Genomic DNA, 27,604 nt, shown 5'->3' on the forward strand with positions numbered 1-27,604 from the left:
GATATGATATGAGCTACCCGGAGTGCGCTACTGGGTTCAATGTCCGCATTATCCCTCTTTGAACTGCTACGCACACTGTCTCTCTTTCTCTCAACCTTTTAGTGAAATGACATCTCTTCTGAACGAACTTTCTCCTGATAATGAGTGCGTAATAAGATGATGTGTGAACTTTATGAACTCTTATGTTCCTCAATTACATGTAAACAAATCAGTAACATAATTATAGTGATCTAAAACTATTTGACGAAACGAAACGAATGTATCGATATGGAGTAATGTTGATACACACCAGCAAATGAAGGTGTTTGTAACGATATTCGTAAGTAATGATAATGGTTCTTGAGTTTATAGTTTATTTATAAAAAAAAGCCTTCACTCGTTTAGAACATAAAATTTGGTCAGAATAGTTACAATGCGATATGTACTTTTATGTCAAAACGCAACAATAACAAGTTGAAGGTGACTGCATGGAAAGGACAGCCAGTCTGCAATGACAACAAACTCCTCTCTCCCGCCAGTAGCCTGGATCTTCCTCTCCCTCTTTCTTGTGGCAAAGGCGAATAAGCCGTCCAGTCACCTGTCATAACAGTTGGATTACGTCTGTTAGCCGCGACCTAGTTTCCCCAAAGGTAGCCATGATGCTCACGTGAATGACTTCAAAGTCTGGCGCCGCTGCCGTTGGGAAGCGCTCACTGGGCGTACATCTAGTGCTTTCACCACCACAATGATCCCCAGGCATGTCTTTGTCCTCTATACCCAGGTCTGACTCGATCTCCCCCCCCACCTCCTCTGGCCTCCCAAGGGGGCGTACATGAGGTCATAGTTGTGGGGCAGACAACAGGTTAGGCTGGTCTCGTAAAACAGTCGTAACACTCGATCATTGTCCTGCAAGCTGACCATGACAGGCTTTCTTAGAGTAAGAAAAAAATGTTACTGCGTAGAAGGGAAGACATGCGCATACAGTTTCCTCATATTTATCGCGATTTTAGCGTCGATGGCCTCTATCTCCTCTCTCTTTTCGTCATTCTCTTCCAGTTGACTCGAGGCGCCGCCAAACTGGCCATTGAGCTAATGTAGTTGTGTGTGACCGTCCTCAACAGGTTGTATCAATCCTCTTACGAGGGGTCAGCTACCTCCAAACAATCGTGACCCAGGACTTTGATGAGAGAAAGAAGGGTAACTGTATGGAACTATGGAACATCGCATAATGTAGGAGTAGGTGGTTGAGAAAGGACAGGCATGGGCGCGCAAGGCAATAAACAATAATAAGGACGTGATCACGTGATGACATTTGTTTTGGAACAAGCCATAGTGCCTGTGTCGCTTGTCCCCTGGAAAATACTGAAACTGTAGTCAGTCGTGAAGATTGCTGCTTGTTGATGTAGGTGCAGAAATGCACTGCTCCCACCACCCTTTCAGTCTGCTTGTCAGACTCTGCTGATTGATCACATAGGTCTAAGTTTAACTATTTCACAAACACACACAGAGAGTAACTCTCATTAGGTATATTTTGTCTTGATGAACGTAAAGTACTGGATGAAAGAATAAATTAAAACATCTTAGTAGTACCTAGACGTATTCTTTTGCTCAGAAGTGCCAGAGGGGTTAATATAAATGTGCTTAATAAGAAATAATGATGTGTATGTGTCTCTAGTTTGGAGTTTTGAATAGATTTCAATGGCCTCATTACCTTCATTACACATGAATGCAGACAAAGTACAGTAGAAAGAAAAAAAAAAGTAGTGACGAAGTGAAAGAAAAGGTTGTAGTATTTGTCAAGATATTGCACTCGACTTCAAGAAAATAATAAAAAAAAAAAACCGGAATAGGAATCGAAGACGTTCAAAAGAGTGGTCATTCTCACTATGAGATAAAGGAGACCAAAAATCACGTTTATCTTTGCTGGTAAACATATTTTATAGTGAGTTTGAACAGAAGCCTCAGAGGTCATTGTACGTGCAGGAGTCGCAACCTTGCTAATTGTCAGTAGGAATATTCTGGAGGGCAAGATGTGGCGTTTTTTTTTTAATTTCTTTGCAGCTCCTGCCCTGACTGTTTCTCTGAATTTAACTTCCCTTACGTCCCACACAGACAACTTCGTCTGGAGAACGTCTCCTCACTATTCCTGTGACCTAAAGAAGAATAACATCTGGTCACAGGAATTTTAGTTGCTGCTCATCAAAACAATGGAACTCTCTCCCTTTCACATCCGCCACCCAGTTACCATCGAATCCTCTGAAAACGAACCTCTTATCAATAGTCCACACAATGTGCTAGTCTTTTTTTCACACCCTTCCCACATTTTGTGCTTATTGTTACTTTCCTCCTCGTTTTCCTTTTGCAAAATCACGATACTCTCAGTTTTGTTACTTGGGTTTTTGTGCTTTTTGTATTTGTTTTTTTACAGTGTCATCAGTGGTGTTGTTGTTTATCCTTCCATCGTTCATGTTGTTTGCTATTCTGACCCTCGATCGTATGTTGTCCTAATAACGTTCTTGTTCTAAAGTGTAACGAGTGTAGTATACGCTTTATAAATCTTGCGTTTATTATTATTATTATTAAATTAACACTTAGTAGGAATGAGAAATCCCCCTTCCCCCTGTACACAATAAGGAAGCCAGAAGGATCCAGAAAGTGTAGATCAGTCTCTGCTCTTGAATTCTACGACACCTGTCGGGCTGAAGACCTGAGAGTTTATCGGGGGACATGAAGAATATTGTCAATGGCTTTGGTTTTAATAACAAAGACGAGGAAGTAGTTCTTAAGAACACGAATAAACAGTTTGCCGTAGTTTGCTCTCTCTCTCTGTGCTGACAGCGCCGTGTCATCCGCCGTTCATTACCTGCCAGACATAGCGGGGTATCGCTAGCCAGCCCTTAGCACGGACACACGCTACCTACTAGCTAGAGAAAAGGAGATAGTGAGAAGGAAATAGTGAGTTTCTGGAGACGAGACACAATAACAGTTTTCGTGCAGATGGTGCCTAGCTGCCGAGGGTAATCTCAAGTAAGAAAAAATGCATTTGAACAATTTTATCAAAATTCTCAAATAAAACCCGAATGTTTCAGCGAGGAATAAACAGAATCACAATGATTACGTGATTGCAAATTGGAAAGAGTGATGGTGAAGAAGACCTGCTCAGCGTCTGGTAGATGATTATCCTTCACTTCGAGAAAGAAAAAAAGAAAATTTGACGTGGGATGAAGAGTTGTGAAGCCAGCAAGGAGCCTGTTTTAGGGCAGGTCAAATGGCGCGTGTGACCTGACCTCAATATTTGTGCAGGTCAGGAATGGGAGAGAGTGGCAGAGGACGGAGAAACAGGGGAGACAAAGCACACATTAACACGAGCCGTGCGGCACGATCGTCTGCCCCTAGTTTAACAGTCACCCACCACCCGCCCCTCCCTCCAAAAGCTTTCAGATTACGCCGTGGGGGAAAGTGGAGACGACAGTCGTCGCTGTTATCTGAAGGGCGATTCCACCAAGATGACGTCACCGAGCATGATCAAGAAATGTGGTCCGCGGCCACAAATGAAAGGGCTGTGCAATAAATATTCACGATATGGAAAACGAGCTTTCACCAGCCTGGTCAAAGAAAAAACGAGGAGGAAACGTACTGTGTCTTCACAGAAGATAAGTGGAGTGTACTTCAGAATGAACTACACTGTGGCGCGGAGAAGTACATAGCTGTGAACAGTCTCTTGCTTCAGGCATTTCGCCAGTTCAGTTGCCCTCCTTCGTCTGGTTTTGGCACTTAGACATTTGTACATTTCTAGCACACACTCTCCGACACACAACTAAATACATGCGCACGAAAAAGCCCTGGCTGTGCATTTATATAAATATGAGCATACTCCACTGATATCATCGACAATTTCTTTTGATTTTACTTGTCAACGTTTCCATCTATATAGCCACAGCACACATACCCATTGCATCTTTCCATCAAAGCAAGGTGAACCGATAAACATACATCCAGAAGAAAAATTAAATTAAACATACTTTTACAGAAGTCTTCTGGATGATGAACAATCAACCACGAAGGGACCGAAAAAGAAATTCCCCATTACTATGTAGATGACATTTTTCCTCTACGTAGGTATATGTAGATGACATTTTTTCTACATGATCAATGTCACATCTGTAGTAAACATGCGTGATGCTGGACCAGGTATGTGGGAAGGGCGGGGTGGGACGATCCGCTTAAGCCACCCTCCCTCCCTAGGACAGGTAGAAGAGGACAAGAGGTGTCTTTAGCGCGCTGAGACCGGCTTGCATCGCGGTCGAGACAGCCAAAACGCCCATTATGCCGGCTTACACCAAAATCCTCGACCGCCAGGCCTACCGAGTGCCTGCACCGACTCCTGTTGCCCTGTGGTCGTCCCGTGCTATCCGTCCGTCCGTCCTTCCAGTCGACTTCCAGTCATTCATACATACCCGAAGTCATCTAAACTCCAGCATCCATCTTGTCATTCGTAGCAAAAGCCTGTGATCATCACCAGCACCAGCAGCAGCAGCAGCACCACCAGCACCACAGCAACAACAACAACAACATAGACGATACAGATATAAGAGAGCGAGAATGGGTGGGAGGAGTCTTACACTCTTACAAAGTTCAGGGAGTATTGTTGACAAGAATCCACCCCGACAAATCGCTTATGCTTCTAAAATGCCTTTCATGCGTCCTGTGTAGAGGGAAAAAAAAACAAAAAAACTTTGTACGGGAAACCCCGACTGTTCATATGTCGAAGTGTTATTGGTTGCTTCTGAAAAGAAATCTTGCATACTGCCCATAATTTTCTTCAAGCAAAGAACAAGAAACAAATATCAATCACGCAGGTGTGTAAATCGATAAACAAAAATAGAATCAATCGAATCTGTATACAGTGGGATGTTAACGGCGATATACCAGACTCAAACCATCCTAGACGATGAATATTACAGTAACTGCAAGACTCAAACACACCTGACTCCGTGCACTCACAGACACACATAACCTCCATGTTTCTGCACACAAACAAAAAGACATACACACATACACAGACGCAAACAAAAACACGCACCTACACACACACACACCATCACAGACGTAAACAACAGATGGACGTTCAACAGTCAGTGTCACCAACTCCATGCGACCCTCGTTTGACGCAGTCTTGCAGCACCAGCAGGTGTCAATGAAGCAGACTGCTGACGTGCTGGAATTCTGACAGCGGATAGCTCGCTGAGCGCCAGGGGGTAAAACATACTGCACCGTCTTCTTTCCCTGTCTGCGCATGTCGGCCTTCCACACAGAAAATCACCCGGAGCAGGGGAGACAAGTCTCTGGTCAAGTGAACCCCCGCGTCAGTTCAGGCGGCGGCTTGCGTTGCGTCACAAAGCAGGTAGAAATCTGCTCACCTGTCCATGAACCATGACAAGTGTTTGGGTCTCCTCCCCTTGTCGGAAAAGTTTTAGCAGGACACAAGCGGTGTGTGTGTGTGCAAAACTGATTTATGTCGGGTTTTAACACTATAATAATTGCTGACCTAGTTTCAAATCGCTTTCCTTTTGTCGGGAAGATTGAGAATGTTAACAGGAATATAATCAAAGCCAAGACTGCACATTTCTTCTTTGAGAAGAAAGAAAGGGCAAAGCAATGCAGACGCATCATCCTGCACTTGTTGCTCAGACAAAGTAAGAGAACACGTGATCATCGGAAGAATTAAAGTCTGTTTTTGCCCGAAAAAAGAATTTCTGCTTGGCGAGCTGTAACCAATAAACCTGTTAGTCATGTCAACTTATCAAAGGCATTTACATCTCTATAATTATTCATTCTCTATAATTATTCACATCTGGCTTTGCCGAATCGTTTGGTTGCCCGGAATCGCAGATGGAATCGCTCATAGTGAGAGACATTTTAAAGTCTGTATACATTTTATTTTGTTATGTCAAATTGATATCTCGAATTAATACATTAATTTTCTTGCCCGCCCCTCCACCTCTGCCCCTAACCTCTAACTGGATAACGCTATGTGGTGGCTGTCACGAACGTTGACCAACTGAGAGGTTTCTAATGACCATGGTGACGACTGGGGTCAACGGAGGAGACACGCTCGTAGATTTTATAACTGTTTGACCTTTACCCTTCGTGTCTCTGACACATGACAGTCACAAGCCTGGAAGTCCTGTAAAAAACTGCTTTTATTTCTATAGTGAGTCTAAAACTTAACTGGATTTCTCTATGTGCGCACTGATACACAATATTATCGCACTCACAATCATTTACTGCGTACATGCATTTTTTTGCCGAACATAGTGTTCCGTATGATTTGTGCTTGCACGCATACGCGCGTGAGTGCGTGCGTGTGTGTGTGTGTGTGCAAAATATACGTTTTAAAGATGTTATTGTTTTCAAGGACGTACCCTGTAATACTTTCGAAATAAAACACTTGCATGGGAGACAACTGATGATAAATGAAGTTCTACTTTGTGTCAGGGCTTGTTTCCCTTTAGGTTGTTTTCGACGCTAAACATGTCAGCACGTAACGTGTGTGACGCTGATCAGTAGGCTATGTATTGATTATTTATGTATGATACCTTTAGTTAGGCATGGAGGTCTATGCACTGAATCCTGTGTGGAAACCACGGAAAACAAAAGTTATGTTGATGCACGACAATACCCTCATGCAACCGATGGGAAACACGGCAGTTGAACACGTGTCGCTGGACATTGGAGGCTTGGAGGGGAGGGGACGAGTTAGCCGTTTTGTTTGTTCAAAGAGGCTCACAGCATGCAGCATCGGCTCGGCGTAGCAGAAAAAACAGGTCTGGACTGACTGAAGATGGCCTTGCAGCCCACTTTCTGAGCGATCGATGCTGCTGTTCCCAAACCCGGGAATCGAACACTGGACCTTTGATCTTCAATCCTGTTGTGATGAGACTTTAAACAAAAGGAGATAACATGACTCCACGGGGCTTCTTTGATCTGAGCTGATTGCTGGTGTCGACCGTAAACATCGGGGCCGAAGAATGATAATGTTTAGAGCACTTAAAAGATCGAGGTCGCACCAATCACCTTTCTTAAAAAAATAAAGTCATAAATCGATCTTTCTTAATCACAAAGTTACATCGATGTTATCCATATTTCTCGTATCCTTGTTAAAGACAGTGAACACGAGATGATCTTATGTCATAACTATGTCTGGTTTTCTGTGCGTTCAGACACATAGGGCTCTTAAACTTAATTTTTCCCTACAACTAATTTAGACTATCAGGTCATTCAGATAGCACTAAGGATTGGTTAATTGAGAATGCAATCGCTATGCTTGACCTAGTGACTTGCCAAGTTGCTTGACGGGACAGTGCTTATTTCTGTAAGTGTTTTCGGACTGTTAGGGGAGAGAAAAAAAAATGGGGGCCGGAAACTAGAGTTCCAGACTCCCAACAATCAGCCCTGTGAATAAGTGTTACACACAGAGATTGCCCAAGACGAATTATGAACTCAGGGCCTCTCACTGCAGTGGTGACAAGTAAGTGTTTTTAACCACTACTTTACCGTGCACCCACAAGGATGCATTATGGTCCAAGATAGCCAAGAGGCTTCAAATTCAGATTTCGTTTCGAGTAACACCTGTTCGAAGGGTTGACCGAAGTTCCTAGAGTTCTACGTTATGTGAAATTATCTCTAGGTTCCTGCATATATATATATATACAAACCGATTGACCAACCAACTGACACATAGTTTAATAAGAATTCTTTATAAATTCTTTTTTCAAGTCCCAACCACTAAAATGGAAGCCTTCGTCTGAATATTTTATTTCTTACGGAAATATGCAGGCATTGAATTGGTTTTTTTGACGTTGGGGCGAGTCTCACTCCCTGACGGCTCATAAGGATCTCAGTTCAGCCATAGAGACCAGCAGGGCCGCCCGCTGATTTTGTTTTGTAAACGTCTCACTTAAGGGAAAAACTTCGAAGCTTTCGGAAGCGTGACGTCAGCGACCTAGACAGTCCGCGCTAAGCGAAGCCTCCGTTTTAATCTTTGCCAGTGTCAGGGACGCGTTCAATTCACGATTTCACACCACTCGAACTCACTTGTACATACGTGTTCTTTCGCTCATATATCACGTAGATTTGACGTGGGCAACGAAGTTTTTATAATTCAACAATAAACATTAAACACACACATTACTGCGAATTATATGCAGTCTGAATGTCTTTAACGCGGCGGCATTTAAATAAAATTGGACGATTGTTTTTTGAATAGTTCTCTAAATTCCTAGTTACTCACACCACCGCACTGCCTGGAGTAATCGTCTGAGAAAAAAAAAGACTTCCTGGTATAATCCTCCCTTTCCCGGTACAGAAATTAAAAGTGCAGTTTCGGCAACACCTGGCTGATGTCCACGAATAAACTCTTTAGGGAACAACTCACAAGTTCCAGTTCTTATAATGGTAGATGCTGTCTCGGCAGACACCTGGCTGACGACCACGAATATATTCTTTTGGGAACAATACATAAGTTCAAAAGCGAAAACTCCGCACACTGCGTCCGCCTCTAGTCCCTTCTCTCAGCCGTCTGCCCTCTTCCAAAATCTTTTCTCTCTACGTACAATCTAAAATTGCGTCATAATATGACGTCGAGTTCTGACGCGAAACCACGATCGACGCAGCAAGCACACTCTCACACTGGTAAGGGCAATAACCCCTGACTACCTATTTCTAACAGCCAGCTATGAAACTTGTTATGGCGCCGAGTTCAACAATTTTTGAACACTATGAATGTGTATTTGAATGCATGTAACAGAAAAGAACAGATGACAGATGTAAATGTATTTTGAGTATAGATGCATGAGGGTGTATGTATGCACATTCAAATAATGAAAAGCTGACATTTTTTCTAAGCACTTGTAAAAAAACCAATATTATTTTTCCAACAATTTATTCAATGTATTTATCAATAGTACAGCATTCAGTAAAAAATATATCCTGAAAAAATCATTTTACTTCTCTTGATGCTTTACATTTTGTGGTAGCCTGCAAATGATGTTTTATTGTAGCCAACATCATGTTTGTATGCAACATGCTGCAATAGATTTTTCGTACATTTGTTAAGATACTACCTTAACACTATTGATAAAGGATTGGCGTCAATTGATGGCCTCCCTGTCCCCCCTTCCACACACAGAACATGTACATTCCAGAAGCATATATACCTATTGTATGAGGTCCAAATTTGAAAGACACCTAGAAAACTGTACACAACTCAACTCACACTTTCATACATTTATGCAGAGGGTTTGAATTATGCTTGTACTGTATGTACTAAATAAACACTACTTTTTCCTGTCTCATAGTGTGTGTCAGCATGTGACGCCTAACCTAAACACTAAACTAATCAGTGACAAAGTGATGTGTGTATTTGTCTACTGATCAAACTGATATAATTTAAATACAAAGCACAAAAAAAAAACCTACAAGAATCCTTTATGCTCATTCTATTAATCTTAATTTTTACAGATAACTGTGTGTTTGTGGATTTCTTTACCTATCATATCACATGCTTATTTTTGAGTAGACAAGGCAATCAACATTGTGCTGACAGCCATTACAACATGTCAACAGTTCACACCCAGCATTTCCTGTTACGGAAATTTAATATACTCCATTTTTGTCCATTTGCTTACTGCTATCAGCTTGCTCTACCACATTAAAGCAGGGGTTTGCATAGCCATCGTCCCCATTACTTTGAGTTTGTCCATTGCTTTGGTTTGTGTAATGGGCACTACCATCACTGCCAAGGGTGATCTCAGATGCTCCAGTCATGTACTGGCTTGTGTCGGACAGAGTATAGGGACTACCTTCAACAACTCCCATGTCAAAGCGCTGATGGGGTATAGCTTTTCGGCGCTGGTGGAACTTGTACATAACCACAACGGAAACAGATGCCACCAACAGGATCACAATGATTGGAACAGCAATGGCAGCAGCATTGACCGTGCTCTGAGCTTGGGCTTCTGTAATCCCGCCATCTACTGGTGTATTGCTTGAATGGGTTGAAGAAGTGTCATCTGAAATGAAAAAAACTTGTGTGGTAAGGGTGACTGATACTGAAGATGTGACAGCTTTAGCATTTGCTGTGGGTTGTGAGTCTTTGTGGTAGACACATGTGCAAAGTGTCTAAATCAGTAAGAAAATCTTAAGTAACGATCAGTAAATGTCAGATGATATGCTTACCAATATCATTAGGAGTTGTGCTACAGGAGACAGACATGTATTGCTGACTTGGACATGAACCCATTGAGATGTGGCACTTGCTTATGTCCTTTTCATCACCCTGGCATTTAATTGACATGGAGATATCTGTCCCTAGGATCTCCAAATGATGAGCCCTGCAAAAGCAGTCATGTATTTATTTGCTTGACTTATCGTTTTACTCACTGTTAATTGCAGTTAGAAAATTATTAAATTTTAAAAGCACAAAAACTCAGCAAATTTAGCCTGCAGTGACCTCCAAACAAAAATCCTGGTATATGAGCACTATTGCACTTTATGTTGATAATGCTTGCAACACTCACAGGAATAACAACACCATCGTTGAATCCTTGCATTAAGCTGCGGCATGCAACTGTGGCTTCTACATTGCTGAACTGGCTATCACATACTCCCGTCCACTTATTTCCTTGATAAACCAGAAGTCCACCTTCACTGGAACCATGAGGTCTGTTCAGACGCACTGTAGACACAATGATCAACAAACACTGAGGCAAGAATATATGGGTAGTAATCAGAAAATGTAAGAAATCTTCTTGACCCTGAGTCTTTGAAATAAAAATCTTCATAGATAGCTACAATTTTATAAAATTGTGAAATTTATTAAATTTCTAATTTTTTTCATCGTTCGCTGTAATCATGGAATTATTCTCATGTAACTTACCTCTTCCATAGCAGTAGGCTGTAGCAAGGTAGGAAAACGAAGAACATACTTGAGATGCTGGAACCCAGCCCACAGAAGTGCAATCTTCCAGCTTTTTCTCATTCCCTTGACACTGAAGCTTTGAGCCCCAGAGGGGTTCTGATGTTTGATTAGTTGGTTGATTTTTTGCATACCACAGCTCGCCATCTGAGTAGCCTATCATGCGACACAGCACTGCAGCACTTGCATGATTCCAGTTGGGGTCACAAAGTGTACCCCACACTCCATTCACAGAGATATTTACCAGCCCATAATATATATCACCTTGGCCAAGCTTGAATGAAAATCCTGGAAGAAGACATGTTATGTTTTTTAGGGGTTGCATTACAGCTTTTAATTTTTCATAGACTGCAAATAAACGGATGTAGAATTACATGTAGTTACATTATTAAATAGATGTATTGGATGGGCCATAAAAAGAAAGAAAAACACAACTATCATATTTCATCCCATATGCAATGTTTGACATTTATGCCTTAGACGTTCTAAATTTGCTTCTACAACTAGCATTAGCACACACATCTACAGCTTAATCTATGTAATCCAAGTTCCTTGCCCTCACATTTATAGCAGTTAACCCAAACCTGGCCAGCATCGGAGTATGTAAGCATTTTAAAAAATGAAATAACTGAGAGATGTGAATAAGAGAATTACCTTGATCATCATAGCAAAGTGCACCGGCGAAGTGTTTACTCGTGCAGCTCGTCACATTGCCCCACCCGATGTGGCTGCAGTCTCCTAAGCGTATCTCATTTCCAGTGCAGTTAAATTCAGAGGACCAATAGGGTCCAGTTTTGTCGCCATCGAGGTAGGGATCTTTCAAGTGCGTGTAAGCTTCACCTTTGCTGAAGCCAAGCTCCCTGCATGTCACAAGGGCGTCGCTGTTATCCCACGAATCACTGCAGATTCGACCCTCAATTCCAAGATAGGTGACCTTTACCTCACCACCTCGCTCTCCACTTAACTTGAGTTTGTAGTCTGTAAAGAAATGCAGGATAGGAGAACATCAATGAAGCTGCATTTACCATTTCAGAAACGGAAACTTCTTGAGACAAGCATGCACACAGAGACACGGAATAGTTACGCATTGGTTACTTACCCTTGGGTCTCTGTCCATTGTAGCAAGCAACTGATGCATAGTCCTGCAAATCACATCTCATCCTTTCGTCGTGCGCTGTGGAGAGTGGACAGTCCAGTAACCTTGACTCAGTCCCAGAGCAGCTCACCTTACTCATGCTGATGCTGTCGCTGTTTTGACCATAAGCCTGGCAGCAGGTTGCAATGCCATGCTCGTAGCCCATCTCACTGCAGGCCACATCTATTTTTAACAAATATAACCTCATACAAGATCTTGGAGAGAATTGATGAAAAAAAGCATCATAATTACAAAATATAAATGCACACCGTGTGTTCCTCATCCAATCATTTTCACAATTACAAAATAATAATTGTATTTTCCCATGTAGACGTTAGCTGAATGTGCTGCACATCAACCATGATATAGGCATCCTGTTCATTGTACAACTGTTCTCATAACCTGTGAACGGCTTACCTGCACTTGCTTGGGTGAAGCCTTTACCACACACTGCTCCCCAGTTGGCATTCAATGGTTTAGCATACAGAGCGCCATCTGCTGGAGTTAAACCTCGCTGCAGTCCCACTGTAACAAAAAATAAAACGGAATAGCTTATGCATTTCTTTTCTACATCATAATGTCGTCTTTGTAATAAGAGTGACTTTGTTGACAACTTTTTAACTATGGTTATATTTACATGTAAGTCACACTTAAGCAACAGCATCTCTTGATGACCTTTGTCCTCACTTCATTCTCATGTGCCTACTAATGTTTACAGGTTCAGTGATGGTGCACAATGAAGCTGCCATGTATGTTCTCTCTTCCCACTTCTCTTTCTCTCTCTCTCATATCCTATAAATGTCTAGGTTTGCTTGATGCAATGTTTACCAGCATTAGAACCTCTTAGAACACACTGCACTAAACACACTGCACTAAAATAATGACCAGTCACTAATCACGTTAATTAATGTTTGGTCAAAAAAATAACCATGTACATGCACACAGGCAACATGAATGGCAAAAACTGTACAAAAATGAAGGGAAGCTAGCATTCATATTTAACAACACGAACAAACTCTTGAACGCTGCTGATGTCAATGCTTAAAAGGAAAATGGTTACTGCACTTGTTTCTATGTTATAGTTATTTGAATCTAGCTAGACCTGCTCTTCCACACTGTCAACCTTCCCCTAACCTCCCACTACCAAGAAAACGCCTGTGTATGAGGAGCTAAAATCTCACCTCCACGTGTGCACTCCATAAACAAGGCAGAAGAGGGTTGTTTAGGGTTCCAGTCAGCAGGACATTCAAGGAACGACTTTTCCTGACCACTACAGGCAGGTGTCACAACAATGCTGGCCTGACGGAGATTTGAAGACCTGCATGCAGAATGAAACAACAGCCTTGAATCATATGATGCCTGACTTTTAATTAAACCTAGTTTTATAAGCGAAAAAGATTGACAAAAGAAGTCGCCTACAGTCTCGCAAGGCTTACCTTCCTCGGATAACTCTACCACTTGTGAATCCCATCTCTCTACAAAGGATGTGAGCGTTAAGAAGGTTATTGGCACTAAAGGAGATAAGGCCCCAATTGCCATCCACAAAAATTTCAGCTCGTCCTCGGTTGAAGTCTCCTGGATTCAGACGATACTTGATTGGTGCTAAAGGAAAAAGAAAAAGGCTAGTAAATTAGCATCTTGCACATTTTACCTGGTTTTTAGTTACATAAACAGCTTTGCTAATCAAATGATATTTGCATTTTAAACTAGTGCTCCTTCCTTGTATTAGCATCATGATCTTCTTTTATTTATATTGAATATAAAATTAAGCAATGAAATTCAGAATTTTTATGCGAAGGACCACCTTTCGTTTTGCTGCATAACACATTTGCTGCTGTCCTGCTTGTGCAGTTTTTGATCGAGACTTCAAAAGGAGGATAGCTGCAATTTTTCAGTAATCTTTCCTCTCCGGTGCACCGGAGGGCACCGAGAACAATGGGCATGCTGGAGGTGACAGCAAGAGGAGGCAGCACGTAAGCAGCTTCGTAACCCAGTTCCATGCAGAACACTGTAGCTTCCTTAGTAGTAAAGCCATCAGCACAGATCGCACCCGGCATAAGGTAACGATATGCCATGGCCATACCAGCAAATCCTTGTAGCTGAGCTTTCAGACCTGTTAAACAAAATAAGATAAAATAGCGCAACTGGACTAATAAGTTATAATCTTGAATCTGCTGCCAAGGGTTTTGACATCTTGTATGCACACAAGATACAAAAATACTGAAAATTTTGACCACGGATAAGCTAATACTGTTTAACCTTATAAATACTAGATCCCATAATTCTACTCACCTTCATCTCTGCCAGCTGAAGAGCAGGCCAATGAAATGTATTCACCAGAGAAGCAGCTGGCCTCTGTTTTTAGTCTACAATGGCTGAGGTCAGATTCCTGGCCTGTGCACTCAACCAAGCTAAAGTTTGTAGAGCTCACTGGTCCAAAGGCTGAGCAGCATTGGTGGTGACCTTGGTCATATCCAAGTTCACGGCAAATCAGATTGGCTGTGAAGGAGGTTAAGCTGTCCTGACAGACAGGAAGCCAAAGCTTTGTGGCGGGCGACAACACCTCCACTCGACCATAGTCCTTGCTGGTACCCACCAGACGCACTGTGAACAAGAAAGCATTTTGCTAAAATTATACAGAATTATACACATTTTCTCTGAATCTAGACTGCAAATAAACCGAAGTAGAATTAGTTAAATTATCAAGTAGATGTATTGGATGGGCCATAAAAGGAAAGAAAAAAATAACCATCATATTTCGTCACATATACAATGTTTGACATTTATGCCTTACACCTTCTTCTAAAATTCCTTCCACAACTAGCATTAGCACACACATCTACAGCTTAATCTATGTAATCCAAGTTCCTTGCCCTCACATTTATAGCTGTATACCCAAACCTGGCCAGCATCGGAGTATGTAAGCATTTTAAATCATGTAATAACTGAGACATGTGAATAGGAGATTTACCTTGACAACCATTGCAACGTGCACCAGCGAAGTGTTTACTCGGGCAGCTCGTCACGTTGCCCCACCCGATGTGGCTGCAGTCTCCTAAGCGTATCTCATTTCCAGTACACTTAAATTCAGAGGACCAATAGGGTCCAGTTTTGTTGCCATCGAGGTAGGGATCTTTCAAGTGCGTGTAAGCTTCACCTCTGCTGAAGCCAAGCTCCCTGCATGTCACAAGGGCGTCGCTGTTATCCCATGAATCACTGCAGATTCGACCCTCAATTCCAAGATAGGTGACCTTTACCTCACCACCTCGCTCTCCACTTAACTTGAGTTTGTAGTCTGTAAAGAAATTCAGGATAGGAAGAACATCAATGAAGCTGCATTTACCATTTCAGAAACGGAAACTTCTTGAGACAAGCATGCACACAATATCAATGGTTACGCATTGGTTATTTACCCTTGGGTCTCTGTCCATTGTAGCAAGCAACTGATGCATAGTCCTGCAAATCACAGCTCATCCTTTCGTCGTGCGTTGTGGAGAGTGGACAGTCCAGTAACCTTGATTCAGTCCCAGAGCAGCTCACCTTACTCATGCTGATGCTGTCGCTGTTTTGGCCATAAGCCTGGCAGCAGGTTGCAATGCCATGCTCGTAGCCCATCTCACTGCAGGCCACATCTATTTATTACATAAAAAAATCTCATAGAAGACTTTGTAGACGATTAAAAAAGCATCATAATTACAGAATATAAATGATCACCGTGTGTTCCCCATCCAATCATTTTCACAATTACAAAATAATAATTGCATTTTCCCATGTAGACGTTAGCTGAATGTGCTGCACATCAATCATGATATAGGCATCCATGTTCATTGTACAACTGTTCTCATAACCTGTGAACGGCTTACCTACACTTGCTTGGGTGAAGCCTTTACCACACACTGCTCCCCAGTTGGCATTCAATGGTTTAGCATACAGAGCGCCATCTGCTGGAGTCAGACCTCGCTGCAGTCTCACTGTAACAATAAATAAAACAGAATGGCTTATGCATTTCTTTTCTACATCATAATGGCATCTTTGTCATAATAGTTGCGTTGTTGACAACTTTTTAACTAGCGTTACATTTACATGTAAGCCACATACTTTACCAACATCATCTCTTGATGACCTTTGTCCTCACTCCATTCTCATGTGCCTGATAATCTTCATTGCTATATAGTTATTTCAATCTAGACATGCCTACGGGAAGCTCTTCCACCTTGTCACACCTTTCCCTTGTAACAGGATGAAACTTCCTAGCAGTACTAAACGTCTTGGTTCAAACTTCCGATGGAATAGTAAACATTTTCTTAGGTTTATTTATCAAAACCAGTTCAAAGCATATTGTGAGTTGCATAATTTTGCTTTTGCAATGTTATTTTATTTCGTATGTCCTGTAATGTTTCGTCCTTTACTTTTATTTCAAGTAAACTGCCAATCTAAGGTTCACGTGACCGATAGGCTTTATTTCTCTTCGCTTCATGACGAGACGTTTGGTTTCGCTGTTGTGCCTTCGAATAGTACGCTGATATTTTCAAAATATGCTTGTATAATTTTGCTTTTACAATGTTATTTTATTTCTAGCAAGAGCCAAGTGGAAAGTATTTGATGTGGTGCCCTTATTACCCAGATTCAGCAATAAAACCATATTTCAGATGGAATTCCAAATTCTTAGTTTACTTTCCAATTGTCAAGTAGCTCTAGCATGTAACATGAGTTATCATTAGGCATCAACATGCGTTTTACAATTTCATTCACTATCAGTAACATGCGCAGACTATACCGAAACGTTTATTTCTTCTGGGAAGTTTCATCCCGTTACACCCCTAACCCCCAACTACCAAGAAAACGCCTGTGTATGAGGAGCTAAAATCTCACCTCCACGTGTGCACTCCATAAACAAGGCAGAAGAGGGTTGCTTAGGGTTCCAGTCAGCAGGACATTCAAGGAACGACTTTTCCTGACCACTACAGGCAGGTGTCACAACAATGCTGGCCTGACTGAGATTTGAATACCTATATGCAGAATGAAACAACAGCCTTGAATCACATGATGCCTGACTTTTAATTAAACCTAGTTTTATAAGCGAAAAAGATTATGACAAAAGAAGGCGCCTAAAGTCTTGCAAGGCTTACCTTCCTCGGATAACTCTACCACTTGTGAATCCCATCTCTCTACAAAAGATGTGAGCGTTAAGAAGGTTATTGGCACTAAAGGAGATAAGGCCCCAATTGCCATCCACAAAAATTTCCGCTCGTCCTCGGTTGAAGTCTCCTGGATTCAGACGATACTTGATTGGTGCTAAAGGAAAAAGAAAAAGGCTGGCAAATTAACATCTTGCACATTTTCCCTGGTCTTTAAACAGCTTTGGGAATCAAATGATATTTGCATTTTAAACTAGTGCTCCTTCCTTGTATTAGCATCATGATCTTCTATTATTTAAACAGAATATAAAATCAAGCAATGAAATTCAGAATTTTTATGCGAACGATCACCTTTCGTTTTGCTGCATAACACATTTGCTGCTGTCCTGCTTGTGCAGTTTTTGATCGAGACTTCAAAAGGAGGATAGATGCAATTTTTCAGTAATCTTTCCTCTCCTGTGCACCGGAGGGCACCGAGAACAATGGGCATGCTGGAGGTGACAGCAAGAGGAGGCAGCACGTAAGCAGCTTCGTAACCCAGTTCCATGCAGAACACTGTAGCTTCCTTAGTAGTAAAGCCATCAGCACAGATCGCACCCGGCATAAGGTAACGATATGCCATGGCCATACCAGCAAATCCTTGTAGCTGAGCCTTTAGACCTGTTAAACAAAATAAGATAAAATAGCGCAACTGGACTAATAAGTTATAATCTTGAATCTGCTGCCAAGGGTTTTGACATCTTGTATGCACACAACATTACTAGATACAAAAATACTGAAAATTTTAACTGGACATCCCATAATTCTACTCACCGTCATCTCTGCCAGCTGAAGTGCAGGCCAATGAAATGTATTCACCAGAGAAGCAGCTGGCCTCTGTTTTTAGTCTACAATGGCTGAGGTCAGATTCCTGGCCTGTGCACTCAACCAAGGTAAAGTTTGTAGAGCTCACTGGTCCAAAGGCTGAGCAGCATTGGTGGTGACCTTGGTCATATCCAAGTTCACGGCAAATCAGATTGGCTGTGAAGGGGGAGAAGTTGTCCTGACAGACAGGCAGCCAAAGCTTTGTGGCGGGCGACAACACCTCCACTCGGCCATAGTCTTTGCTGGTACCCGCAAGACGCACTGTGAACAAGAAACCACTTTGCTAAAATTGTACAGAATTATACATTTTCTCTGTACTGCATGCATAATGTGTCTTGTCAATCAATATCTTTGCAGTCAATATGGAGAAGGTGTTATTAGATTATATTAGTCTCAGGGCCAGCTCTTTGTAAAGAGGTGCTTTTCTTCTTTCTTTTGCTGGCTTACTTTTCCAGCTATCTATGGAGTTAGGATGACTGGGATGACTGGTACCTGTGCACCTTCAGGTTTGGGTGCCAGTGGTCTAGCTACTCAGCTGTACTCATCCTTAAGTACACCAAATTGGAGGAAAAGTCCTGGCAGTTGGATTATATTGATAGTCTAATCTATCAACATATGGCCATCTCCTAAGTACTTCATCTCATTTATGCAAACTTTTATACATTTATGTATCTCAAGTACACTAATAAATAGTTCCATTATAATCAAGGTGTATTATCAACTGGCACAAAAAAGGGCTTGATACACAGACACATGCTTTATTACAAAGATTTGCAATTCACAACAATACATCTCTTTCCACAAGGCGACTTCCTTGTTAAATTACCTGCATCGTCGCATTTGATTGACAAGTCGTAGTTATGGGATGCACATTCGCTATCTGCTTTGCCCAGATGGTTCATGGGACATTTGAATGGACTGTTTTCAGCTCCTGTGCAAGAGATGTTACTGATCCACACTGGGCCTATTCCAGCCCCATGCCTGTGAAAGTCATTGCTTATGAAACCATGGAAAAAAGCAGTGAGGCAACAAACAAAGCAAGATTGCAACTGACTATGCAGGCCAGTGGTGTTGGTCACCTCAACTTAACTAAGAAACAGACGGCTACCATTCTGCTGTGACAGTATATTGCTAAGAAATTATAAAATCTTTTAGCTGCTGTAGAGACTTGATCGGTATGCAAAAAGTGTATGCATTTAACTTACTTCCCAATGTTGTTCACAGTTCCAGATGGGTAGCCCATTTGCTGACAGATGACAGCAGCCTCACGGTCAGTCACTGACAAGCCACAGACTGTCCCCCAAGTTCCATTTATCAAGACTTCCACTCTCCCTTCTTTGCGTGTAGGCCCCTCTACTAATCTCCATGCAACCCTGGCCATTTCTGTGATGGAAAATCAAATGTAACCTTTCAGAGAAAGAGTCAGTTTAGCTTAACACATGAAGAGAATACTCTTATAACAAATATTTTATTTGTTTCCACTGCCACAACCATCAAAATCATAATAATCATAATTTACCTGCAGATTTAAAGCACATAGCTGCAGCATCTCTGCTGGTATGACAGGTGCCAAGTTGTCCCCACCTCGCGTTGCCACAATCTTTCAGACGTCTTTCTGATCCTGAACAGTTCAGGTTGCCCAGCCAGCGAATATCTTGGATTGGTGTGTTCCTGCAGAATAGTATAGGATTGGTGGTTATTGTCAGTACTGTAAGTACATTGTTGTTATATACCTGTGAAGCTCCCGGAGAAAAGAACAGTAGCATGCTCCTCTTTCAAACTTATGAATAGAAATTTCGAGTGAATATATGCTAATCTGCCTAGGTTTTGAGCAAATGTTTACCTTGGATTGTTGTAGATATAAGCAAAGCCTGCCTTATAACCCGCTTCTTGACAGACTACGCTTGCTGCATTGTTATCAAACCCTTCAGAGCAGATGAAGCCTTCATGATTGAAGTGGGTGATCATGATCTGACCCATCTGGCCTAAGCTTAGCTTTATGCGGTATGCTGAAAATAATCGCATGCCAGCTAATTAACAACAGTTACATTTATAGCTACAATTAATTAAAGGACTAAAGGTAAGAAAGGTTATAAAAATGACATGATTCTGATATTTTCTATTACTAAGCAAGATGAAATATTAAACGACCAGCTTCTATTGAAAGAAAAGCACCATGACCTGTTTATCTGTTATTTTATGTTACAGCTTGCGTAAATAGAAATCAGTCAATCAGAATCATATTCTTACCATCGCCAGATTGGACTGTAGAGCAGACTGCAGATGCATAACCGAAATCATTTAGGCACTGTGAATATTCAGATGCTCTAATCTTGCATTTATCAAATGCCTCCCCTATATGTCCAGCACACTGGACTTCTTCAGCTGTCAAACTGAAGGGAATTTTACCAAAGGCATCACAACAGAGAGATTTTCCATGGGAGTAGCCAAGAGATGAACAAAGATTATTTGCTGCTTCATCATCAAAGCCATGTGAACACTTTAATGAGTAGGCGTCACCTTTCCATACTTGCACAACTCCAAAGTTCATGCTGCTTAGGGTCACTGTATGACAGAAGTGGACATTTCATTGAAAAATTAAGAAAGAAATTCTAGCCCAATTCTATCTAGAGGACTTTTCAAAATTGTGGTAGCATCTGAACACTCAGCTCTACACCTAAACTGAACTTAACCTGTACAAAAATTGCTTGTAACTCTGCACTTTACTTATATATGAAACAGATTCTTGCCTAATGGATTGGTTATTCCTGAAATAATTTTTAGTAGCCAGTTATTGGTCAGCAGCAAATCAATTCACCTTTGGGAACGCATTTCACCCTGGCATAGCCACCGACACACTTATAGCTCCCCCAACCATCGTTGGGACAGGCCAGCAGTGATCTATGGTGTGGTCCACACTGCACGTTGTCCAGGTATATGGGGCCTGAGCTGACACTATAGCCACCATTGCTGACGTCACCACCTTTAAAGCCGAGCTGTCTGCACAACACATCAGCATCATCTTTTGACCAGGAGGTGTACATACTCTGCCCCATACGCCATCATAGCTGACCTCCACTACACCTTCATATATGCTCGACCCTGACAACCGGAACTCAATGCCATCTGCAAAATTAAATTTCAATAATTATGACGTTTTACAAATATGCATTTTAATCTTGCTATGTCAATGTATCAATATTGATTATGACATGGACAATGGAAAATCATAGTCACGTTTATAAGTGCGTGTTTAGATGTCGCTTTTTTATTCATTCAAAATCAAAACTGCTTACTGTCGGTCTTGTCGCACAGCACTCCAGCAGCTGTCAAAGTATTGCGACATTGCGGTGACACGTCAGTGCTATATGTACACTGACTCATGTCGGAGGCACCCTGGGGGCAGCTGACATTGGAAATAACAAGCAATTCTTGTTCATTGAGAAGCATAGTCGTACCCAAAGAGCGTCCACCTGCAAAGCCAAACTGCCTGCAAAGGGTGGCAGCTTCTTTATCTCCCCAGCCCTCCTCACACACAACACCTTTGATATGACTGTGTGCAACATGAACTTCACCATAGTACCCTTTCTGAATAGACCACGTGAAACCTGAAAAATCAACCACGACAGATATGAAACATTTCAGCTAGAACTTACAGAAATAAACTGTACCCCCTATAATGAGTTTTTTTTTTTTTTTTTTACAAAAGTTGCACTATTAATATAGCGAATGTATAAATGGGCAGGTTAACAAAAAGCTAATTTAAATTGAAATGAGAAGTGACAAAAGTAGTGTTTTTAACCCACTTTAAGAATGTGCTATGAAATCGTGCAACTATCGAACTTACCTAAATCTTGATGATTGTCATCCATATCATTAAAACAGGTTAGTCGTGCCAGGCCATCTTGATCATTACACTGAACTGAAGTGTAGTGGCAGCTTGCAGCACTGGCCTCCTTACCAGAGCACTGTAGGCCGATGACCTCATAGTCATTCACCAATGGGGCGGCCTTTATGATTGCATAATAGCGGAAGCCAAGACCATTGCAGATAGAAGTAGCTTCATTGTCACTGAAGGTCCTGCCACACAATGACTTCCATGACTTCACCTTGTCTCCATGCCACACATGTACAGTGCCAGTCAGCTGGTTGGCTTTTACGTTGCCGTCAACCAGTCTTACTGTGAAACAAATTAATCAGAAAAAGAATCTTCACATTGCACAATATAAGCACCAACATCTTAATCCACAATTCTTGGGTTTTAATCAATACAGAAGAGTTTCTCTTTTTATCTGGATTTAAAAATACTCACCATCATGAAAGCAAATGACACCTGCATCAAGACCTGCATCTTCACACTCCTTCCTGATTTTCCTCCATCCTTCATTTCCACACTGGAAGAGATTGCTCTCTGCTCCAGTGCAGGTTAAGTTTGAAAGGTACACTGGACCATCCATGCGACGGCGACTGTGGAGGATGGAAAATATAAAATGATAGTATACCAACTATCCACAGCATTGACCATTCACACAATTTGTAAAATGTTTCATAAGTTTTATTGAAAAGCAGACCAATACTTACTTTACAGCCAAGCCGTCTCTAAATCCCATCTGAGTGCATGCTACATGTGCATCCTTGTCATCCCAGCCAAGGGCACAGATTCGTCCTTCCTTGTAATCTACAGATAGACGCAGGACACCCATGTTGTGAACATGGCTATCCACCCCTATCCTCAGAACCGGTGCTGCACGCATCCCCGAGACAAGTAAAATTCAGTGAAATCAAGGTGCATAAAGGTTTGGTTTTCATTTTAAAACTAGTGTTGACTTCACACAGCCAACAATTAGACCTCTGTATAAAACTGCAATAAAATAAGATATTACTTTTTCACTCACCAGATTTAGAATAACAGAGGACACCAGCTGCCCGCCTGCTAGAACATGAGTTAGTTTCCTTGCTCCCTAGGCACTCCTCCAGTGTAGTTTCGTTCCCATAGCAACCAGGCTGATTAACAAAGTAAGGGCCTGGAAACGACCCTGGACTGTAGTAGGGTATCCCGCCTTTATTTCCCATTCCCCTGCATATCTACGAAGCAAAGAAATAAATCTTTTAGCACTTAACTTCATTTCGATTCAGCTCGACATTAACGGCACACGTATTTAAGCTAATCCTACCATTACATTTCATCTAGTTTCTGTATCTCAAGGATATAACCCACCACACTAGCATCCTTCGCGGTCCACTGATCATCACACACGTAGCCGAAAACACCGCTTTGGTAAACCTGCACGCGGCCAGTGGCGTGTAACCTGGAGTTCGTCCCAAAGTCCAGTATATATTTGTCAGCTGCAACAGATGGCAGTAGCTGTGAAATTCATACAGTAACACTGATGTACACACTGACTTTAGGTAGAGCAAAACGCACACACACACACACATATATTCCTAACGCACGCATTCTCGTTCCTTTTGTTGTTTATTTTTTGTTTAAAAGTTTTTGTAAAACTTACTTTCTTCTGGTTTATTGTGCAAGCATGTAACGGAGACATAGTCATCTGCACGACAAGCGCCAAGCGATGTTCTGGGACAGTCATTGATGTGATTCTCTCTCCCTGTGCATTGCAGGCCAGTGAGCGACCTGGGGGTGGTGTGGGATGCGTATGACCATCGGGGCTGCAGATAGCTCTGTTTCCCAAGCAAAATGAAAATTATCTGTGCAGTTCAAAATGAACTCAGACTATTTAAAAATAGTAATATAGGACGATCAGATTAATAAAAGGAATAATTAATACAAACACATGTAGAATATAGCGATATATTTTCCTTTCTGGCCATTTGTGTTTTACTCTTTAGACAGTATAATGCTATGTTTAGGCAAACTGTTAAAACGAACCAGACTATAGCCCATCTGTCTGCAGACAACTTGTGCAGTGTTATTATCAAAGCCTTCGCCACAAACAGGGTTCCATGAATCAGTTGCTGCGTCGTACGTTTCCACAACGCCATCAAAGTCACTTCCCGGGTTCAAACGTACTGCAAGTATTTATGTACATCATATATATTTAGCATTGCATTAGAGATATAGATCCATATCCACAGCATAGCGAAAAACAATAAAAGATGGTCTCCTTTAGATAGCTCATTAAATGTTTACTGATAAAGGCAGTTTAAGCTGGAGTGCTGAACCTCCAAAGATCCTAAAAGTCCTCCTATTGGATAAATGTATTGCTATAATTGGTCAGTCATTAGTCGACATTTTCCATGTTGAGTCACACACATACACACGCCTATCCGAGCATACATATATGCAAAAGACTTACCATCTCCGTAGCAGAAGACTTCGAGTTGTTTTCCGTCTTTCTGACAACGTTCAGAAGGGTTCTGCCATCCGTGCCTTTGCACGAGAAAATGGCGGTGTCGGTGGCGTTACACTCTACTTCAGACAGAAAGAAGGTGGTGGGAATGGAGTACAATTTCTTTCCTGTCATAACCTGTTTCGAGAAAAACAGACAAGGAACGATTTATTACATATTCCTGCCAACACGATTTAGAAAAGCAGTTAAAAAATGTGCTTGACCGTGAGAGCAAAGTCCAATGAAAGAAAACTAGTCATATATGATGGTCACGCGGAATAGAACGCAAAACAAAACTTGTCTCGCATTTAATTTACTGGTATGGCCTTAAGACCCGATGAAACCCATTTAACAGTCAATTCTTAGGAAAATGAGTCTGGTGAATCCAGTCCATCAGGCAGACAATATGAACTAACCTTTCCACCTCTGTAGCCCATGCTTTTACAGATAACACTTGCTTCGACGTCAGTGGTGTCCAGACTGCATATTCCTCCGCTCTCGTGATCCCTTGTGATCACCACTGGTCCGAAGTGTTGTCTACTTGATAACGATATGCTTAGTTCTGTTTGTACAACCAAATTACCATTTATGATCAATATGTAGCCACTTCAACTGCTGCCCCCCCCCCCTGCCCTACGCTACACACAAATACTTACTGATTCATATAACCTAAGGTTTTCTACGTACCTAGACCACACATACACACGAATTATGTCCAGTACTCATCAACCCACCAGATCTGTAGCACACGACTTGAGGATTTCCCACAGTGCACTTCTCCATGGGCAGGCCCCACGTGCTGACGTCACAGTTTTCAATGGTGGACTCTGTGCCACGACACTTGAGAGACTGCAGCCAGACAGGCCCCTCGCTGACTAGGGATTCCGCCGATGGGACCGGACCTAGAGCTCTTCCCCCGCGGTGGCCAAGCATGCGACACACCACCTGTGCTTCGTTATCCGTGAACTTGTTCATGCATATCTGGCCTTGTAGACCAAAGCGGCTGACACTGACGGGCCCAGCAAGTTCATTTCCCGATATGTGAACTTGCACACCTGTGAAAAGTTTAATATAAATGTTAGGCTACCTATCACACACACATAGCTGCTTAGGGAAGAAAATTATTAACTGAATCAAAAAGAACAAGTTCAAAAAGCAGCTATCTCGTAAATAATGAAAAAGCTGATATGGGCTTAACAATGCAGACCACCTTACTTGTGTTCATTCTCCTGGGTTCTTCGTAACAAATGACAGAGGCGAGACCGCGGACCCCATTGGACATCTTGGGGCAGGAGAAAGGGGCTCCCTTCCGTTTATTGCACACACTCAGGCTCTGGTCGTTAAAGCTGCACGAGACGTATGTGTAAACCCCAACGGCTGTGTCGGATCCTGCATGTGAATATCCAAGCTGCAAACACCAGAACACACACAGAGCTGACAAGCCGCAGATGCTCAACAGAGACCAAGATACATTTTCTCATGCAGTCGTATAAAGCGTCTGAGACTTGTGTGCGTGTTAGGAGACAACAGGTAAAACTATAAGTTTCTTATATTATATATTTTTATATATTGATATGTAATTCATCTGAATTAATAGCATAGTTACCGTGTTACAACACATCTCTCTTCCGTCAGTGAAACCGAGCTCACTGCAGACCTTCTGGGCATCGATTTTGTTCCACCCGTCATGGCACACATCATACCACCCCTCGCCTTCAGTGTACAACTGCACTGTTCCGGCATTGAATGTGCCGTCAGACGATGTCTTAAGACGAACTGCAAGAAAACAAATTGGTGTCACACAAGTGCAAAGAGCAGTAGTGTGAAAATACATCTTTTTTTCGTCAAATTCCGTTACAGTTCCAGATACTATATTTTCCCAAAATGAATAAATAACATCTTACCTATTGTTAATCTACACGTCTATGATCACCATACACAGAAAGTGCAATCCGCTCTGCCCCCTTTCCCTCTAAAAATAGCGTCCTTGTAGCACTTTACACATACTCTTTAATCTAGTGAATACGGGGTTATTTTCTAGTTTTTCCGTCCTCTTTATGTTTCCATTTTCCAGCTATCTAAAATTAAAGTGATAATTGTCACCCTTCCTATTAATCAGAATGTCAATGCACGATTTTCTCAAACTCGGGTTAGTAAATGTGTTTTCATACGGAAATCCATGATGTATAACATGCCGAACATCCCTCGACACTTCTCGGTTATTACGCCTTGAGGAATACAGTCTTTGCTAGTAACTGCCACTTCCCTCCAGAATCCTCCCTGAGACACATCTAATGCTAACCTGCAGCGTTGATGCAGCGAACAGCCACAGGCCTGCTTTGTCTACAGGCGCCATCTCCGAAGAGGCTTTGATTGCAGTTCTGGAAAAATCCTTCAGGCGTAATACAACGGACGTTTGCGAGCACGATGTTCGAAGGTTGACCTTTGAGGGGTCCAGTGTACACCTGTTGTGAAACTGCTCTTATCAGAAACTGATGAAGCATCTAAAGCAAGCACGTACGCACACACAAACACAGATAGTTTTCACTGACTATACTTTTCATTTTAAACTAGAGCGGATGAGGCTACTCACGTCACCATGCTGGTAGCCCATCTGTCTGCAGGCTGCCTCTGCTTCCATTTCACCGAAGGAGTCTGCGCACACACTGCCCCAGGGCAGATCCCCTACGGCCACCTCCAGTCGACCTGCCTTCATTTTCTTCACCTCCTGTCCGCCTACCAGTCTCATCTTAAAGACTGCAATGAAGACAGGGGCACATTAAGAGCTGGACGAGCTGGAGGCTATGCACTATGATGACTATATATCGCTGAGGGCGCGATTCATGACAAGACTTACCGTCCTTAGGATCGTTGTAGCAAAAGACGCCGATGCTGGAGAAGCGATCACAGTCGGCAGTCCTTGTCGTCTGCAAACACGTTTGTAGCGTCTTGGCATCTTGATCGCAGACGAACTGACCTCTGTATATGTTGCCGGTGCCAGCACCAAACCTGTGGTTTTTGACGCCCTGTAGCATAAGCATGCATTCAGCTTCTCAATTAACTTGTGATGAATGTGTCAAACGCACACACACTATGCGAAGCAAATATATTTAGGATAAATAGGAAAAAGGAATAAGAAGAACAAAAAAGAGGAGGT

At 42.0% G+C, this 27,604-nt stretch overlaps 1 protein-coding gene and 1 pseudogene across 1 annotated transcript; both read right to left on the bottom strand.

Moving 5' to 3' along the window:
• Nucleotides 1-8,951: 8,951 nt before the first annotated feature.
• Nucleotides 8,952-10,349, bottom strand: LOC112553858. Its single transcript, XM_025221330.1, has 2 exons — nt 10,219-10,349; nt 8,952-10,052 (listed from the first exon to the last, which is right to left on the bottom strand). Exons 1-2 carry the CDS (start codon nt 10,334-10,336, stop codon nt 9,637-9,639), a joined length of 534 nt encoding a protein of 177 aa, XP_025077115.1. The 5' UTR covers nt 10,337-10,349; the 3' UTR covers nt 8,952-9,636.
• Nucleotides 10,347-27,514, bottom strand: LOC112554456 (annotated as a pseudogene).
• Nucleotides 27,515-27,604: the final 90 nt, after the last annotated feature.

Source organism: Pomacea canaliculata, linkage group LG13 (assembly GCF_003073045.1).
Source record: "Pomacea canaliculata isolate SZHN2017 linkage group LG13, ASM307304v1, whole genome shotgun sequence".
In the NCBI taxonomy this organism is placed as follows: Eukaryota; Metazoa; Mollusca; class Gastropoda; order Architaenioglossa; family Ampullariidae; genus Pomacea; species Pomacea canaliculata.